Source organism: Xenopus tropicalis, chromosome 9, assembly GCF_000004195.4.
Source record: "Xenopus tropicalis strain Nigerian chromosome 9, UCB_Xtro_10.0, whole genome shotgun sequence".
Classification (NCBI taxonomy): domain Eukaryota; kingdom Metazoa; phylum Chordata; class Amphibia; order Anura; family Pipidae; genus Xenopus; species Xenopus tropicalis.
The window spans coordinates 64,103,410-64,123,758 of NC_030685.2; the positions used below are offsets into that span (position 1 = coordinate 64,103,410).

Genomic DNA, 20,349 nt, shown 5'->3' on the forward strand with positions numbered 1-20,349 from the left:
AACAATATTAGTAGATTAAGAAAGAGAATCATTAAGTTATATCCCACTGATATGTCCTGAATATATAGATAAATAGACAAACGGGTGCATCCCAGTGCCTCATGGTACCCATACTCCACTCTCCTAATGCGTTTCGCACCACTGAGTGCTTCATCAGAGATAATTTTACCTCCTCTGATGAAGCACCCAATGGTGCAGTATGGGTACCATGAGGCACTGGGATGGAGTATGGGTACCATGAGGCACTCATGAGTTTGTCATTTGGTATACTATGTTTGCTCTTTTTTTTCTGTTTTGTTAAAATTTGAGCCAATAAATGGTTGTTTCACTGATTAAATTGTTGATTGATCCTGTATAAACTATAGCAAAAAAGGGAACGTTGCGCTCACCACTAAATTGCTGCAACCACAATATTGAAACAGACACAAGTCCTCTGCATTCAACCATTATCAATATATACAGGCCACAAAAACATTCTGTGCATCAAGCTACTAAAAAAAATGCCCTTCCCTTAATACAAAACAGGGATTGTTTGTCCATATATTGCAATATATTTAAGCTCTCTCGTGCAGTGTACTTTTCAGTCAAAGTCACTACATCAGTCACAAACACGTTACCTAGACTGGGCACCAGGCAGTAAACAATGCAATGCGCTGCCATGATGGTTTGCCATATTACCCTTTCCTTGTGTTTAGGAGTGTAGTTGCATCTAACGAAATGAAGTCCCACAACCAAATAACCCTCCTGGTTGTCTGCAGCATGGAATATATTACAGTGACTGGTGAGTCCTCCAGCACCTTGTTGGCGAGGGGATGAGATGTGAAGGGTATTGGGGAAAATTGGAATCTATGGATAGCCAAAAGCACGATTTCCCCTTATTCATGGCTAAAAGCAACAAGACAGACAACAACCTAGGACTGATTGCATTCCAACGGCTACACAGGTTAGCCTATAATGGCTTCTCTAAGGTGTTCTTATATAAAAAAAAAAAAAAAGCATTACCCTGCAGTTAAGGTGGCCATACAGGTGGCCACAAGCAGATTTAGGCTGCCAATTCAGCATCTTATCTGCCCGGGTACAGGGCCATATGACAGGCCTTCCTGATTGACATTTGGGCAAAATTCGTCCGGATGTCAATTGGGCAGACTTGATTTCTGGCAGCTAGAGGACCATATTGGCTCACTGCCTGACCTTTCATGTGCCCTTCATTGGCCCTAAGGCCAAACGACTTGCACAACATTGGCAACCAAAGGTGGGCCCATCGGATAAAGATTCACTCACATGCTAAAAGAGCAAATGTTACCGTGTATGGCAGGGATGCCCAACCTTTTCACCAATGAGCCACACTCAAATGTTATAAGAGTTAGGGAGCAACACAAGTGTCAAAAATGTTCATGAGGGTGCCAAATAAGGGCTGTGATTGGATATTTGGTAGCTCCTTAATGAGGCTGTTTGGCAGTATAACTGGTTTATATGCAACCAAAACTTGCCTCTAATCCAGAAATTCAAAAATAATCACCGGCTCTGAGGCCACTGAGAGCAACATCCCATGTCCGTTCCCACACATGCATGTATTAGCTCCCTTAGCCCTCCCGTTCCCAGAGAAGCATGTATTAGCTCCCTTAGCCCTCCCGGTTCCCGGAGAAGCATGTATTAGCTCCCTTAGCCCTCCCGTTCCCAGAGAAGCATGTATTAGCTCCCTTAGCCCTCCCGTTCCCAGAGAAGCATGTATTAGCTCCCTTAGCCCTCCCGTTCCCAGAGAAGCATGTATTAGCTCCCTTAGCCCTCCCGTTCCCAGAGAAGCATGTATTAGCTCCCTTAGCCCTCCCGTTCCCAGAGAAGCATGTATTAGCTCCCTTAGCCCTCCCGGTTCCCGGAGAAGCATGTATTAGCTCCCTTAGCCCTCCCGTTCCCGGAGAAGCATGTATTAGCTCCCTTAGCCCTCCCGTTCCCAGGCAAGCATGTATTAGCTCCCTTAGCCCTCCCGTTCCAGGAGAAGCATGTATTAGCTCCCTTAGCCCTCCCGTTCCCAGAGAAGCATGTATTAGCTCCCTTAGCCCTCCCATTCCCAGAAAAGCATGTATTAGCTCCCTTAGCCCTCCCGTTCCCAGAAAAGCATGTATTAGCTCCCTTAGCCCTCCAGTTCCAGGAGAAGCATGTATTAGCTCCCTTAGCCCTCCCGTTCCCAGAGAAGCATGTATTAGCTCCCTTAGCCCTCCCGTTCCCAGGCAAGCATGTATTAGCTCCCTTAGCCCTCCCGTTCCCAGAAAAGCATGTATTAGCTCCCTTAGCCCTCCAGTTCCAGGAGAAGCATGTATTAGCTCCCTTAGCCCTCCCGTTCCCAGAGAAGCATGTATTAGCTCCCTTAGCCCTCCCGTTCCCAGGCAAGCATGTATTAGCCCCCTTAGCCCTCCCGTTCCCAGAAAAGCATGTATTAGCTCCCTTAGCCCTGCCATTCCCAGAGAAGCATGTACTGTATATACTCGAGTATAAGCCTAGTTTTTCAGCACCCAAAATGTGCTGAAAAAGTCACCCTCGGCTTATACTCGAGTCGGGTGCCATGGGTCCCTCTAGACTAGCACCCTCTGTCCTTTGTGTGCAAATTAGGCCACCTGCAACCAGACCCTCCAGTGCCCTGGCCTAGGCTCCCACTAGCAATACTTATTTCCCCTTACATCTCCTCCGGGACCGGGTCTGCTGCCAGTTTGCCAATGTGCAATGAGCGTGGGGTAGTACTCATAATGTTTTTGTTGACCCTCTTCTCCGCTTACAGAGCTAGTTTACTGTTTTTCTATGAAATAAATATTGAAAAACATACCCCACTGATGCCTCAATTAATGTAATTTTACAGGTATTTATTTGATTATTAAAACTTAGCAGTAGCTGCTGCATTTCCCACCCTAGGCTTATACTCGAGTCAATAAGTTTTTCCAGTTTTCTTAGGTAAAATTAGGTACCTCGGCTTATATTCGGATCGGCTTATACTCGAGTATATACGGTATTAGCTCCCTTAGCCCTCCAGTTCCAGGAGAAGCATGTATTAGCTCCCTTAGCCCTCCCGTTCCCAGAGAAGCATGTATTAGCTCCCTTAGCCCTCCCGTTCCCAGGCAAGCATGTATTAGCTCCCTTAGCCCTCCCGTTCCCAGAGAAGCATGTATTAGCTCCCTTAGCCCTCCCGTTCCCAGGCAAGCATGTATTAGCTCCCTTAGCCCTCCCGTTCCCAGGCAAGAATGTATTAGCTCCCTTAGCCCTCCCGTTCCCAGAAAAGCATGTATTAGCTCCCTTAGCCCTCCCGTTCCCAGAAAAGCATGTATTAGCTCCCTTAGCCCTCCCGTTCCCAGAAAAGCATTTATTAGCTCCCTTAGCCCTCCCGTTCCCAAAAAGGCATGTATTAGCTCCCTTAGCCCTCCCGTTCCCAGAAAGGCATGTATTATCTCCCTTAGTCCTCCCGTTCCCAGAGAAGCATGTATTAGCTCCCTTAGCCCTCCCGTTCCCAGAGAAGCATGTATTAGCTCCCTTAGCCCTCCCGTTCCCAGGCAAGCATGTATTAGCTCCCTTAGCCCTCCCGTTCCCAGAGAAGCATGTATTAGCTCCCTTAGCCCTCCCGTTCCCAGAGAAGCATGTATTAGCTCCCTTAGCTTGCGCATGCGTTCTTACCGCGGGTGGCGAAATTGACAGGCAGCTGGAGGCCGGAAGCGGAAGTGCAGCCTACAGCCGGCGCATAGAGAAACCTTTCCTGCGCGGCTCTAAGCCTAGGAGAGTAGGGCTCTCCCCATTCCTCTGCTATGTCCCAGGAGAGATTTCCAGACGCGCCCAAAAGGAGCTGTGAAAAATCCACCAGGTGCTGGGGAGAGATTAGAGCTTGTCTATGGTTGGGGACAGGGAGCTGCCTCTAGAGGTTTGATATAGTGATGCTGGAGTTGTAGTTCATACAGTGTCTGTGGGGCATAGTTTCAACCTTCCAAATCTGCTTAATGGTTGTCTTGGTGTTGGGTATCTGTACATTGTAGGACTTTATATTACAAGCTTACAATCCAAGGTCCCCTTTTTCATTCACACATACACAAGGACAGTTTGATTGGGATCCAGTTACCTGTATGTTTTTGGAGTGTGAGGAAACTGGAGGAATCCCATAAACACACAAACTCCTTGTAGATGGTGCCCAAACTGGAATTGAGCTCAGGACCTCAGAGGTGCAATCCATTGAGCCATTATGCTGCCCTGTGTGGCATCACAAACCTGGGGTCTACCCTTTGTGCATACATCTGTATAACTGTCATGGCAAAATACACTGGTCTTTTCCTATACCTGTGTAATGGGAAAAAGAAGCTGCTCGGATGAGTAGTGAAACATCGTCAATGATTACTTAACAAGTCCAGTTAATTTAGATTTAATTATACTAGATACACCATGACCTAGATGAATGAAACTCTTCATAGTCACACTGATCTTTATTTTCCATTTAGGCTAGTGGCAAATGCATCTTTTGAGTGTTGATCCTTGCAGTTTGTAATTGACATTGATTAGAAAAGAGGTGGGTCACTGTGGTCACTTAATGGCAAAGTGTTGCTGGTGCCCAGTGATTCTAGTGCAGGGCTACTCGCAGTGCTTTCATTTCTGCATTGCTACTGATTTCTACTGCTGCTCAATTTCATTTGGTTTCTCTCATTAAGTGCCTGAGCAGCCTGTTCTTTAGATTGGTGGCACTAGTATTATCAGTCCAAATTACCCATGGGCAGATGGAGGAGCCAGCTTGTGCTGCACTTGACTGGATGACATAGAGTTCAGAAGGCTACAGATAGAAAATGACAAAACTTTCATGAACTATAAAATATCCTAAATGTTTTGACCTAACATTACCCAGAAATATAAATCAAACTGGCAGCAAATACTGAGGGGCAGTTGCTCGTTGAACGGGTACCTATCCTAGTCAAAGTGCTTAAACCTCTGGAGGTTCAGGCTTCTTGAGCTCACACTGCAGAGGAAGTTGGTGCTGGCAGCCATGTTTGGTCAGACATGTAATGAGTGAGTCTGCCGGCTTGCAGGTTATGCGCAAGTGTGCAACCCTGATCCTTGAGTCCCAATGTGGCTTCTTCCCAATGCAGGTGGCATTGCGGTCACTAGGAACATATGTGTGGGCTCAATTTGCCTACACCCCTGGCAGGGGAAACTTTTACTATGATGGTGCCCTTTAAGTTAACTTTTTAATATATTATAGAATGTCCTTCTCTTAGCAACATTTAAATTGCTCTTCATGTTTTATTTTCTATAGTTTTTGAGTTATTTGCTTTCCTCTACTGTCTCTTTTCAGCTTTCAGTTTGATAATCATGGAATATCTGCAGTTTACCCTCTGCTTAATATCTGACTCCCTGTGCTGGTTGACTATTGGCATCTTAAATGTACCTTATACCTCCACTAATACCCTACTTTCTTATCTCAGCTTGGAAGCAAAGCTTGCAACCAATCCGTGCAAAACCCCCATTCAGCAGCTGCATGGATTTGGAACAAAGACTGGTAACCCTCCCGTGTACACCTTAATAAAAGCAGAAGGAGAAGTACATAACCCTAGTTTCACTTTTCGGTTGGTTATTGGTGATATAGTTAGCTCAGGTATGTTCTTTAAGCAAGAAAGCCACAAAACAAAAAGCTGCTGAATCAGCACTGAACATATAACAAGGAAGCACTGGCAAATGGTGAGTAATAAACTGGAAATCTTTTCTATGGTTTCTATACACTGTGTGTCCCAATATATTTATTGAGTATTGCATATGTCCTGTCAAGAAGTAGAAATAACAGTTTACTTCCTTCTGCTGTCCTCTCTATATAAACAGCCTGCCTGTAAAGAATACTGTAAGGGATGTGCCCAAGCAACCACTGAATCAGATGAAGGAGAATCCTGTTGGCTCACTACAGGTATTATCATGGGTTTTTTGCCTCTATTTCGTGTTTGATTCTAATGTTAACGAATGACTGATGTTATTCTCACTCTTGGTCTAAGGGACAGCTACCATATTGGATTCGGACATGGTTGTTATGTACATGTGTATAATGCACGTGTGCATGAGCAGGGCTACCATTACTAATCATGGGGCCCTTTACTACTAAGCAGGGCACATCCCAAGGGTGCCATAGTTGTGGGCCCTGCCAGCAAGTAAAGTTGGACCCCAATGGGAAAAATGGTCACACCCCACCCCTGATCTACTTTTGTATGACCAAAGTGAAAGATCAGAAAGCCTCTGTCTTTGTTCTTATAGGAGTTATCTGTGCAGAAAGGATGGCGCCTTCCAGAATATACAGTGGCTCAAGAGTCCGGTCCCCCTCACGAAAGAGAGTTCACTATAACTTGCCATGTGGAAACCTTTGTAGAAACTGGCATGTGTTTTGCTTATAGCATGATAGTGGGGGCAGCACTTATACCGAAATACGCCCACAAACTACAGATTTCACTATAATAAAGCTCTCCATTTGTAATTGCTGAGAATCCCATTACAATATCAGTTCTTCAGTGCAGCTAAGGACTGATTATGTTTGTGGTGATTGCTTACCTAGATGTCTGCTGGACCTGAGTGTTCTTTTTACACTTCTGCTCACAGAGCAGTTTTAAAAGATAGATGGATGCATGGGTGTGTGGGTAGATAGATAGAATCTCTGATCTTTCTTTGCCTTTTCTGTTATTGGGATTGTTGGGAAGTCCCAGAATTCTTGTCCAGATATTTTACACCAACTCTTTGTTCTGCTTTTAGTTTCTCACATACAGAAAGTCTGACCATGTCTTGTTGTACTATATCCAGCATTGGTACCCAATAAGTTTTAGTATAACATGTACTTAAAATTGACAGTGCTTAACACTTTGATTTTTCACAACAGGATCTGGAACCTCTAAAAAAAGTAGCCAAGAGGGTTGCTTCTTACCAAACTAAAGGCCATTCCAGTCAATAATATGAATATATCTCTGGTAAGTATGTGTCAATATAAAATAAAAGACTGCAAGCTTTGCCCCTTTTTAATAACCCATAACATTTGAAAGCAGACATAAAATTGGATGCTATGGGTTATTTTACTGGGCAAACGTTGCCCATGCTACTAAGTCTCCCACTAGAATCTGATGTAGAACACTTGGCCTGATTTCTGTCTGTAGTATTAGGTATGTGGTGGAAATAGGGGTCGTGACCTTTAGGGCAGTGGCAGATGGGGACGTTAGGGGCCCCACGACAAATCTTTGTTGCCGCGGGCAACTAACCTTCCCGCAATGCCATCCCACCGGCAAGAATGTAAATCACCAGTGGGATGGCATACCTGTCGCTACGATTTCCCGAAGTTGCCTTGAGAGGAGGGGCGATGCGTGTGTCATCCCACCAGTGATTTATATTCTTTCCGGTGGGGTGGCATTGCTGGGAGATTAGTTGCCCACGGCAACGAAGATTTGTAGCGGGGTGACTTATCTCCCCGTTTGCCACTGCCCTTATATTGCTGTTAGGTTGAACCACATTGACTGCAATGTTCATCTGTATCAGCTGCAGCTTCCAATTAACTTTAGTGGGAAATGTGCTTTGACAAACGCTATTACTGTCCAGGGGTGGTTCAGTTTCTGGTTAACGTTTAGTACAGTATATTATAGCATGGTCTATTCTTAGTAACATTTTTTTTATTGGTCTCCATTTTTTACTTTTTCTTCCGACTCTTTCCAACTTTCAAATGGGGGTCACTGACTCCAGCAGTCAGAAACTATTTCTCTGTGAGGCTACAATTTTATATTTTATGTTACTTAGCTTTCTATATAGGCCCCTCTCTATTCTTTATTCTCATATTTCTGTTCCTTTTACAAGCCACTGCCTGGTTGCTAAATTATTCAAAAAATGCAAATAATAAAAAATGAAGACCAATTGCAAATTGTCTCGGTAGCCTTCTCTACATCATACTGAAAGTTAATTTAGTAAGTTGAACAATCCCTTTAAGGGACATATAAAGAGAACCATTTTTTACATGAGCTCATTGAGTTGGGCCTATGTAGAAAAGGGTGCTTAAACACAGATATTATTAAAAAAGTATTTTTGTTTTTTACCTGCCAAGTTTTTTCTGGCGTCTCCTTTTCTTTGATAAATTGCAACTATTCAAATTTTAAAGAATATTTGTGTATGTGTTCACCTTTTCCGATGTGTTTTTCAACACTCAGATTTTGATAAATTGTCCCCTTACTGTGCAACATGCCGCGCTTTGCTAGCAGCCAGTTTCATCTATTTGACTCATTTACCCTTCAGCCTCATTTGACTTATTTACCCTTCAGTGGGAACCACTGATTAGCGACTTCATGCAAGTCATTGCTGGGTGAATGGCATCATCCATATTGGCTTATTACCCAGACTATCATTGTACTTCTTCTCATCCAATCTGTATTGTGCATGTGTAAGGAAAGTGCAGTTGTTTTGGGAGTATGAATATGATGTTTTCCCCCACTGTAGAACAAGGTGATTGGAAATAACCTTAGTTGCACTTGGGACAGCATGAGGAACTCATCCGGGGAGAAGATAAGCATGCTGAAAAGAAGCCCTCTGAGTATTCCCTATACTGATTATGTGAAAATGCTCAATGATCTAGCAAAAGAACAAGACTTCCGCCTCACCTATCTCGATATAGGTCAGTGATGCCCAACTGAAAATGAAGCTTGTACATAAAGTAAAACATACAGGGCAGGTTGTATTTTCCCGCTGATGGAATATAAAGTGATTATGGAGAGTATAGCATATTATGTGGACAGGTCACTCCTGCATATTGCAAAATGTAATGGCTTCTCATGTAAAGTGCCAATAACGGTTTGTTTTTTCTTCCTCCCACTGCAATGGCCAGATGTTTCTCACCACAGAATTCAGTTGCAACATTATGCAGTAGTTGGTAAATCACACAGTAATGCACCTGCTACTAAATGGTCAGGTTATACATGGGTGTACAATTCCTTGCTTCCTTATTTGTGTGTGAATTATTTGTTGCAAAAACTGCATTCCTGGGGTTATGAACCAGCTTTAACTGGAAAGCCGTGAGTTTTCCTACTCTACAATCCAATTCCAACTGTCTGACAGTGTTGGCCTGATAGTCAGAGCTGGATTGCATGGTCATAATGTTCATCCACAGTGATGCAAGTTAGTGGATACAGGGCCTAACTATACACGATCTGACCAATCGGCTAATTTAGAATTTGAGCAAATGTCTCTGCATGATTCCTTAGAGGAAGGGCAATCTGGCCTGTAGCAAGGAAACACATGGCTTTAGTGTAATGAACAGTATGCAGAGTTTATATCCAAAGCTGTATGGTATAGAATATATTTATTATATGTGTTATAGCTTTTCTATCCTCCATATAAATGTATATCTTTATTTAGTCCATATAAAAACACACTACCTCCACTAGGGGGAAACTGCTTTCCTTTTTCTAAATACCTGTAAGGGTTTTTTATTGTATCGTGACTAAGGGTGGTGACACCCAACACATGTAAGGCCTGTAACATGTACCTGAAGGTAGCTTGTTTTTATATGGACAAAATAGAAATATACATTGTTATGGAGGGTAGAGTTGCTACCCAGTAAAGGAGTAAAAGTATAAGTTGAAGTCCTTAAAAACATGATACAGGGATGGGATTTGTTATGCAAAAATGCTGGGACCCAGAGTGTTCTGTATAAAGGGTCTTTACTTAATGTGAAGCTCAATGGCAATAAAGCAGTGTAAACATGTTCTTTAAAGCCCAACAGGATTGCTTTGAGTCTAGCAGGGGCTTATCCTAGTTTAGTTAACACCAAGGCCTTGCTTATTGTTGAGAGAAAACCAAATCACTCAAATAATGACAAACTGTTAATTAAATATCTGCACTAAAAAAAATGCCTGGTAAATTCATTTTGTTGTGTATACATTGGTCTCACTTGTTCTGCTTTATATATGCACTTGCTGGATCGTTATTGTCGAACCTTGGGATACACTTGATCTGCACCTGAACCCCTAGTGGATGTGTGAGTCGGCACACCAGTAGCAGCATTGCTACAACAAGCCAGGATCTACTATTCTTGGATTCTTTCCTTCCTTGTTTCTCTCTCTCTGTTTCTTTCTCTCTCTCTCTCTCCTTCTATACATACTTAATACTAAGTAACTCCATACTTACCTGAAGCTTCCTATCTTAAATATTGTCTTCTTCCTTTTACTTACTAAACCTCCTATCTGTCCTCTAGGACTTGTTGATTTGTGTTATCTCTTTTACATCTTCCTTCTTTATTATCTGTCTTCCTGTTATCTCTCTGTTCTATACTTTCTTTCACTTCTATTTTTTTTATAATTGTGATTTTTTTTTTTTAAGTGGATTTTAAAAAAAGTTAACCAAAAAAATGTATTTAGTCATTGTTTAATAAATTGTTTTTGAAGAGAGTGATTGGTTTGTGGCAGTCATTTGTAGATACCACATAGCAAGGGATGGGAAGAGGTTTCTGCATGTAGGATCCTCACCTGCATGCCTTCTTAAAGAGCCTTGGGTCCATGGATGTCTTGGCTGGACTTCACCATGTAACATTTGTACAGGAACACAAGATCAGCACTCGCATATAATCTTCTGGCATACATAGAAGTAATCCTGTGTGTATGGTGGCCGGCTGATTCTGACTGATTATCCACGTGCTTTGTTTTTCTGTTGCTTCAGGGAATGGGCAGGTTGGCATATTAAATCTGCCATTGCTACCAATGTTATCCAGTAGGAGGCGCCCCAGTACCAGTAGATAAGTGAAGAGAAGCCACATCTTTTCTCTATTTCCTGCTGTTCTGATCACCTATATTTTACCAGATTCGCCTTTCTGATAGGGGTGTGTATGGGGCGGGGGATTTGAGGTACTTTTCTGTTTTGTCCCACCCCTGCAGCCTAATGGTTTTTTCATTGTTTATGCAGAAACGGTGAGCTATATAAGAGGGTCATTAAAAGTCAGCAACATAGGTGGCACTTCACATTGAGGGGAGTTTGCTTGGGGATTGTCCTGTCGGATGATGTGATGGCAGATTCTGTTAATGCTTTTTAGGCTGGCTTGGTTGATTTCCTAAACAAGCATAATATCTAAGCAGGGCTGTGGAGTCGGAGTCGAGGAGTCGGAGGCAATTTTGGGTACCTGGAGTCGGCAAAATATGAACCGACTCCGACTACTACTAAATTTAAATGGGAATAAAAAAAAATAAAATAAAGCAAGTTTAAATGTCCCAATTCACAAACAGCCATAATTAATTACTTCTCTGCTATAAGAATAAAGCCCAATGCACGCAGTGCATAAACAAACACGTTGAGTGACCATGAGGCATGCTTTTCATTGACTGTATGCTTCACTAAATGGGACGTAACGCACAGTTACGGTGCGGCAGCTCCACTGCGTCGTGTTCCTCTGTTACTGGGAACACAATGCCCTCTGGGAACCTAGCCTAACTCTCACTGATAACTAATTAAGTAAAAAAAAATTGCAGGACTAGAAATACTTGTATACGTGAAGGGAATGGATAGTCAATAGTTTAAGACTGAAGCTTTAAAACATTTGAAAAACTGCTGTAATTCAGCTGTAATGTTAGCTTAAACTTTAAACATGACTATGGGATTCTAGGGAAATCATTAGGAGTAGCATAGTAACATAGTAAGTTGGGTTGAAAAAAGACGTACGTCCATCACGTTCAACCATAATGCCTATATATAACCTGCCTAACTACAAGTTGATCCAGAGGAAGGCAAAAAACCCCATCTGAAGCCTCTCTAATTTGTTGCAGAGGGGAAAAAATTCCTTCCTGACTCCAAAATGGCAATTGGACCAGTCCCTGGATAAACTAGTACTAAGAGCTATCTCCCATAACCCTGTATTCCCTCACTTGCTAAGAATCCATCCAGCCCCTTCTTAAAGCTATATAATGTATCAGCCAGTACAACTGATTCGGGGAGGGAATTCCACAACTTCACAGCTCTCACAATAAAAAGTCCTTTCCGAATATTTAAATGGAACCTCCCTTCTTCTAAACGGAGTGGGTGCCCTTGTGTCCATTGGAAGGACCTACTGGTAAATAAAACATTAGAAAGGTTATTATATGATCCCCTTATATATTTATACATAGTTATCATGTCACCTCTTAAGCGCCTCTTCTCCAGTGTAAACAGACCCAACTTGGCCAGTCTTTCTTCATAACTGAGACTTTCCATACCCTTTACCAACTTAGTTGCCCTTCTCTGGACCCTCTCTAACTCAATAATGTCCCGTTTGAGCACTGGAGACCAAAACTGAACAGCATATTCTAGATGGGGCCTTACCAGCGCTCTGTAAAGGGGAAGAATAACCCCCTCCTCCCGTGAATCTATACCCCTTTTAATACAGCTCAAAACCTTGTTTGCCCTTGCAGCTGCTGCCTGGCATTGCTTGCTACAGCCAAGTTTATTATCTACAAGGACTCCAAGGTCCTTCTCCATTATGGATTTGCCTAGGTATAGTATAGGAGTAGGAGTATAGATAAAATTGTCTATCAGTTTATTATCAGTTCAGTTGTGTTTTAAGTGCCCCTTCCCACCTGCCCCTTCCTGGATGTATAAAATACATTAGCATATTAAAAACAGAGGAGTCGGAAGTATCAGAAACTGAGGAGTTGGAGAATTTATCTACCGACTCCACAGCCCTGTATCTAAGGCTATTGTCACCTAAGGGCTGCGGCACACGGGGAGATTAGTTGCCCACGACAAATCTTGCAGCGACTAATCTCCCCGAAATGCCATCCCACCGGCGAAAATTTAAATCGCCGGTGGGATGGAAACTTGAGAGGAAACTTCAGCGATTTTGGGAAATCTCGTCGCCCGCATATGCCATCCCACCGATATGCCATCCCATCGGGGAGATTAGTCGCTCGCAAAAAGGGAGATAGTAAGGCAGCCTTCTGAACAAATACAATTACAAGTTCTCCACAAGTGTGTACTGCAGTGTCCCTGTGCCCACCGCTTTACCTTTAGGTGCCCCCCAGGGTACAGCCAGCTTCGACCTTGCTAAGCTTTATTCATGGGAGATATAACTGCATGTAAAGGTGTTATTTATAGTAGTGCAGTAGAACAAAGACAGACAGCGAGTCTCAGTGAAACAGTGCACATAGAGTTTTATTAGAACAAGCACTAAGAGCAGCAGATTGATGGCAATGTCTATGCAAAATAACAGCGAGTTTACATTTGCACTTCTGAGATATCTTATCCAATCCCCTTAGAGTAAACAACATTGTTTTGTATTGCCTGTTGAATGGTATGGGGTAGGCTGGTCAGGGTGGCTGTGTGCCACTGTACCTTTCTCCCTATGCTGGTATAGCAAATATCTCCAGAAATGTAGGATTTAGTGCCGCTATTCATACTCATGACTGTGAATGTAGCCCAGGTAAGCTGCACCCAGTTGCCTAATTGCAGCAATAATGTGTCATTACTTTCTGACCTACATGGCAGCAAAAGACAAGGAGTTGTCTCCTTAAGCTAATTAAAGGCAAAGACCATACAAGACTTTAATTTGTTTTAATTCATTCTCGCCATGGAGTTGCTGTACAAGCCCACAGCTACAGCAGTACTATGACATAACAATTCTCTCTCTAATGCTCTTTGACCTAATCACCCCTCCAATCCTGATACTGATTGGCACTTGTTACTAGTGCAACTGTCAAACTATGGAAGCCCAGCAGGAGACAGTGCATGTGCAGGACCACCAATTCATCCACCATTGCAAATGTATTGGGGAAACTGCCTATAACTAGAATGACTCTGAATGACTTGCAGGAACCATGTAGCAAGAGTACATATAAAGGAAGTACGGGCTAGGAGACCTTTAGTTGTCCTTTCACGGGGACACAGTCATAAACAGTTTGAAAACTTGTGTCATGTGGCCACTCCTTTCTAGTGAGACTGCAGTTCTGCAATGCTTTATGCCTTCTCTTGTACGATGCATACAGGAGTCACAAATTCTCTCACAAAAGAGGAGCTTGTTTCTATGGCACCACTGCAGGAGGCAGAGCAGGAGTAGCAGAAAGCTAAACTCAGGCAGAGCAATCAAAACAGTGACGTTTTTAAAATATTTCTTATTAGGTATATAACTGAGATCTGTTAAGCGCTATTTACACCTGTGTAGAAAATGAAAAGGGTCTATAATAAAAAATCTTGCCTTATTATGTTATCCCTTCATACTCAACTGACTGCTAGTTATACCTTCATACTCATCTGACTGCCAGTTATACCTTAGGCTGATGCCACACGTGGCGTTTTTACGCTGCGTATTTTCTAATTCTCTCAGCGGCTGAAAAACGCCTGATATCATCATCCATAGAAATAACTTGAAAAGACTCGAAGCAAACCACACAATGCGGAAATACGCTAGAAAACGCCTTAGCACGGATTTTTCAAGCGTTGGCTGAAATACGCCAGTATTTGCACAGCAAGCTATTCCTATGTATACACAAAGGCAGCTGCCAGACCTAGCTGAAATACGCAGCATTTTTTACTATTTTGCACTATTAGCACCATGGGAAACGGGATTTGCTACGTCACCAGTACTAGGCTGAAAAACGCCATAGTCAGGGGCTGTGTGGCTTGTGCGGCGTTTTTAGGCTGAGAAAATACGCAGCGTAAAAACGCCACGTGTGGCATCAGCCTTAATACTCAACTAGCTGCCAGATCTGGCAGATGCACCTTTTCAATAGGCTGTTTTGGATCTGTGACTGTTCTCCCTCATATGCGCCTCTTAATAAAGTTAGAGACAGTATCACAATTAGCTATATTGATTTCTACTATCAACCCCATGGGGAGGGGGGGAGGCAATTCCAGCCCACCCCTTTCTATGGTAAATAACTTCATATCAAATAAACCAGGTGATTTTAAGGCATCCACAACATTCATTGGCAGGTTAATCAGGTTCATTACCCATGCAGGATCAGTGGACATTACAATGATCACAGTTCAGCGTCCGTGGAAATTGAAATCACACCTCGCACACATTCTGCTCATCAGACACAGCCTGCTGGGACCAAATGGTTAGGGTTGGACAGCTTGATGCACATAAAACTGCATCATATACATGTATTTTCATGAAGAGCTGATGTATAGTTCAGCTGTTGTATACTTAACATTCAGCCCTGTGCCCTCACTCTATGAGAAACAACTCACATTGTAGGAACTAAAAAAACGGTCTCCCAGACATCCCCATGAATGTCCATCCATATAGCACTATTACAGCTCTTCCAGATGTGTCAGTGCCCATCATATTTGTTGGGCTCTCCCTGATTTAAGTCCCTATGCCCCAGTCTCCTGCAGTACAGGTCCATCTCCTGCTGTCAGTAATTTTCTCATGAAACCCAACTTGCCTTTTGTTGAAATGCACTGAATCCTCACCCAGCATCCTCTGAAGCAGTGAGCAAAGAGCGTGGCAGGGAGCTGGTAGAGCAGGGGTGGAACAGGGGCAGGACCACGTCAAAACATGACTTCCCTATATTAAGATACAGTAGTGATTTTATGTCCCTGGGTGGGGGGGGGGAGTTCCTTTATAATTTACACATTTAAGGCTTCCAAGGTCCGGCTGCAAGAACAAAGAACATAGAGCCAGACTTGCAGAGTTGTATGAGCAATATTGATTTAAAAATACAGCCCTAATATTGCTGGATTACAGTTCCCAGTATACTACAACATGCAGTCCAATAACAACTGAGTAAATTGTGGTTGTGCAGTGCAGCCCGGCAGTGTTTAGGTGCCCTTCCAAATGTTACTCTATTTTGTGTTACTATGTTACTATACATTATATGTAAGGTTGCCACCTGTCTAGTTTTGACCCGGGCAACCTGCTTGTCTGGGTCAAAACTGCCTGCCCTGTTTTCCAAATAAGGAAATACCTGACTGACTTGGTGATTCACCATTTGCCAACTGTCATGGCATAGCCCCACCCCTGATGTCACAAGCCCCACTATGGAGAAGACACATTTGGCAAGAGTAGGGTTGCAGCCGCTATGGGCATACAGGCACTCAAGGATCGCCACAGGGGTCATATAGTTTAAAAGTAAAGAGTAGGGGGGTTGCCACCTTTTGTGGAAAACAATACCTGCCTTCTTGTACAGTAAACAATCTTTGTTCTTGTAAAATATAAGTTTAAAAGTCAAATCTAAAACATGACACATCTGGAAGGCATTTACAAACGGAGGGCAAAGCAAATTTTCGCTCCGTGCCACATAGTTTACCCATAATGCCAAGGGGCTGCAGCCCCCATACACCAATAGCAATTTGTATTAGTTCAGAGTTTTTAGAATCACTCTTAGAGGAAATGTGCAATATTTATTAATTTATTTGTGTAACAGGCCATGCATTTTTCACGCAGTTTCTAATCTACCCAAATTGTATCACATTCTTTTGTCAACCTATTGTATAGCTTCTGAGCGTTCAACAAAGGCTGTATAGCCCCTTGCTTGTTTTGTTTATAGTATATATATATATTTCCCAAAAGTATCAAGAGAAAAAAAATACAGCTGCTAAAATGCGATTGCTAGTATCCAATCCTTGTGAGGCATTTTGACTGGTCAGGGTTGTGAGGCCTTAAATCAGAACAGAATGCAGAGGGCTGCACAAAGAAGGCAGCAGAGAGTTTCTCAAGTTTGATATAATTAATCCTAAACAATCCTGTTGGCTCTAATTAATTGAGTTTAATTAATGGCCATGATTTTTTAGTTAAGGTATAGTTATCCAAATTACAAATATATATAATGCATACAGGTGTGGGACTTTTTATCCTTAATGCTTACCTAGGGCTTTTCAGGATTTGGGATCTTTCAGTGCAGGGGCCCTCACAAGTGCAAATACATAATACTTATCCTCAGGGCAATCAGGGGAGGGAGATCGGCAGGGGAGCGCCGACGAGGATCTAGTCTGGGCTGGGGCCCACAGGGTTTTTGCCCCGGTGCCCCACCCACTGGCCCAATCCAACCCTGTAGCATATTTCCCTGCTTCAGGCACATACTTTTCAATAAAAATCAATTGAAGCACCAGAATATGCTTGGTTTATGGTGGGGTGGGGGGCATGCAAACATTGGTAGAAAATACAGTTGCCACTGAAATAGTGCCCTGGTCAGAACCAAAGCCAATCATTAAGGCAGTAATGCTTGCCAATGTGCCACCTACTCTTATATACATATAGAAAAGATCTTCCATAAACATACATACACACATAATAAAGAATAGGTTTTTAGAATGTATGGGTATACAGATCCACTATTTGGAAGGGAGGAGCTCTTAGCACATGTCAGGGTTAATGCTGCTGTAGTCTATGCATTGCCCCAGTATCTAGAACAGCAAATATGCATTCACCTTAAACTGTACTCTGACTGCCTTTCTGGCTGTGCCCTCTTCTCACTGCTCTGCTCTCCTTTTCCCCAGGAGGATAGCAGATTTGCATTCAGGGAGCCACTGCAATACAGTGTATGGAATATATCTAACATAAAATTCCTGTACTTATAAAATATGCCAAAAGCCAATTGAAAAAAAAATGCTGTATAGGCTGGAAGCACCCCACAAAGACTTTACTTTCTCTCTCTCTTTGCTCTGATAAGTATATGCCTTTCTTTTAACCCATTCATAGAAAAGTAATGGCTGTATTTTTCTATAAAAATGTTCCCCCTGTCCCCATAGTCTAATCCACGAGGCATTCAGCAGAATTGCACTCGAAACAGGCCCCTTGGGAAAGCAATTTAGGCTCATGTGGACAACATTGGGCACCAGAAAAATATCCAGCTGCTTGTGGGAGTTCATACTGATATATAGAGATAAAAAAATATTTGTGCAAACACTAGTAATGAATGTGTTTTTTTCTATTTTTATCCTTAATAAAGTGATGGAGGCCGCCTTGCGTTGCCAAAGTGGCTAAATACATGGTTAGCATTGGTTACGCCGTTACATGACTTTGGGTTACATTCAGCAGCAGTACAAGCATACTGGTACCAGTACACGCAGCTACTCTGAAGGTCTGTACAAATGCAGCAAATTTTCTCCATATAGGATCCAACATAATACATTAGCCAACGTCTGTCTTTTGCTTTAAATGTATACAAAAGCCAATGGCATGTTTGTGCATCCAAACAGAAACCAACAGAAGAGAAGAGACATCGTAGTAGCAAATATGAAACTGACTTGTGCATAGATATTGATTTTTTCCTATAGAGTGATATTCAAAGGTGACATTCCAACATCACCAAAGCACAGGTAAATCCACTTTACTAAAGCCAGGGTCCTTCCTTAACTCCCAGTAAGTGTCATTGGAAATCCACATCTCTTTCTGATGGAAATCGATGACCTTCCTGGAACAAAACAGAAAAAGCAACATTAAAGGGGAACTCCACCCAAACACAACTTTTTCAAAAGTAAACATAATTTCAAGCAACTCTGTAATATACATAAAACATAAAAATAGGCAGCATTTTCATAATTTCTAATGTAATAATATGGTTTGCAACAGTTCCCTAAGGCCCGCCCCCTGTTCCCCTGCTGATCTGGCTGACTACTTTGAGACTTAAAAAAATGTAACCGTAGTCGACTGTCCTCAGCCTGCCTTCAGCCTGCATCCTCCATATCCCACAATTCCCTGCACATGCGATGTCCATAACGAAAGTAACATCACAGTGCAATGCATTGTGGGTTATGTAGTTCCTTCATTCTGTCTGTAAGCTGTGGAGGAGTTGTTCCAATTTGTATCATCAATGTTTTAGTCCCTCCTCCCCTGTCAGAGAAGAGAAAAACTGTTCTGCAGCTGGATTTCAGCATATAAAAATGGAATTTATTCATACTTTTTGAAGGAACAGATTACAGTGATAGGTATAATGTGGGTTCTGTGTTACGTGGAGCTCTATAACAAATTTTGGTTCAGAAGCCCCTTTAATTTGAGTAGTTATAGCAGTCTCCAGGACCTCCAGATCTCTTTACAAGAAAATCGGCCCTGGGGACGGCAATGAGGTTATTTTAAGCACTAAAGGGCAGGTTTTTGCACTTTTGCCCAGGGTTGTAGTAAATGGCCCTATACTGTTACCCACGGATTAAACACACTTTTCTTGATGGAACGTGTGTAAGCATGTGCCAGTCTTCAGGGTTTGGCAACTGTATGACATAACCTCCATGAATGTGTAAAGGCAACTGTATTGTTGCTTGTGTGGGAACTATGGCCTGGGACTATTGTAAGGTTTGGGCTAGGGGCCCTAGGTTTCACTGAAAGCATACCCTTAATGCTACTGTGAACCATTCTATTTCTGAAAATTCCATGCTTTCTACTTTATGGTAATTGTTCGGGGAAGGCCCTTATCTTTTTTGGCACAATGAATTCCATCCAAGTAAACTGTAGTAATCTGCCCAGATCATGATGAGATGGGAGTGTAAAGATTTGAATAGCCTACTGAGAGATGTGATCTCAACCTAATGGAACAATTGTGCAATGAATTATATTTGCTATATCTTCTGTCTTCCTGTAGGTGGCAGTGCAGTGTCAGCATCTGCCTTTCTATGACATGGCTCATTGCTTTCAAATTCTCTTCCTGCTTCCCTCTTCCTATTTCCAGGACTTAAAGTAATCTTATTAGAATAGGCTTTATAACCTGTTCTTTTTGTGGAGTCCCTGGCTGTGGACTGATTGCCTTCGCTTTGTATTTGTTAATCCTGTTCTGGCTGCTAGATCCCCATGTAAGATTTCATATATTCCGCTTGTCCTGAGCAAGGATAGATGCCTGCCTGGACAGAACTGAAACATCAGGCCTAATAGATGGAAGCAAACCCCAACCCCAATGTTCAATGTTACACCAATGGTTCAAAACTCCCTGTCTGGGCTGTGTGTCATAACTATGCCCCAACATCTCCAGCCCAACCCCCTGATGGCCCCAGCCCTCCCCTAAACATTATAACCCCCATTATAACCGCCCCTTAGTCTATGAAGAAAGCTATATTTGTCCACTCTCCCTCTACCAGTCCTATTCATCAGTATCAAGAGCCTGAACAAAAAAATATTAATATAAAACAAATAAAAGTGAATCTGATTTTTGGTTGCCGGGCTCAGCGACTCCCATCAACCACTGCAGGGCAGAGAGAAGGCAGAAGAGAAAGGCAATAATTTGAAAATGCTAAAAATATAAGATACCATTTGAAAAGGTGCTTAGAACAGGTCCACCTATAACATACTTATTATGTATTTAGCTGTTGTCCCTTGGAGAGATTTAGTCGCTTGCAATAGGTCCCAATAGGTCCCTGCTACCGCGGGCGACTTATCTCTCCAAAATGCCTTTCCACCAGCAACAATACTAATCGCTGGTCTAAGCATCACTTCGGTTTTCC

The 20,349-nt window shown here is 42.6% G+C and overlaps 1 protein-coding gene, 1 long non-coding RNA gene and 1 pseudogene across 4 annotated transcripts in view; 2 read left to right on the plus strand and 1 right to left on the minus strand.

Moving 5' to 3' along the window:
* The first annotated feature begins 3,666 nt into the window (after positions 1-3,666).
* Positions 3,667-6,468, plus strand: LOC116406492 (annotated as a pseudogene).
* Positions 6,469-6,854: 386 nt separating this feature from the next.
* On the plus strand, positions 6,855-8,626 carry LOC101732779. The gene is made up of 2 exons (XR_004220531.1): positions 6,855-6,956; positions 8,461-8,626. It is a non-coding gene; the product is annotated as an uncharacterized LOC101732779 (long non-coding RNA).
* A 7,684-nt stretch (positions 8,627-16,310) lies between these two features.
* Positions 16,311-20,349, minus strand: part of osbpl6 (oxysterol binding protein like 6) — a 121,911-nt gene continuing 117,872 nt past the window's right edge. For all 3 annotated transcript variants that reach the window (XM_002935685.5, XM_004917740.4, XM_031892959.1), the window contains one exon: positions 16,311-18,335. In XM_002935685.5, coding sequence (XP_002935731.2) covers positions 18,227-18,335 — 109 coding nt within the window. In that variant the 3' untranslated portion in view covers positions 16,311-18,226. The remainder of the gene's footprint in view (positions 18,336-20,349) is intronic.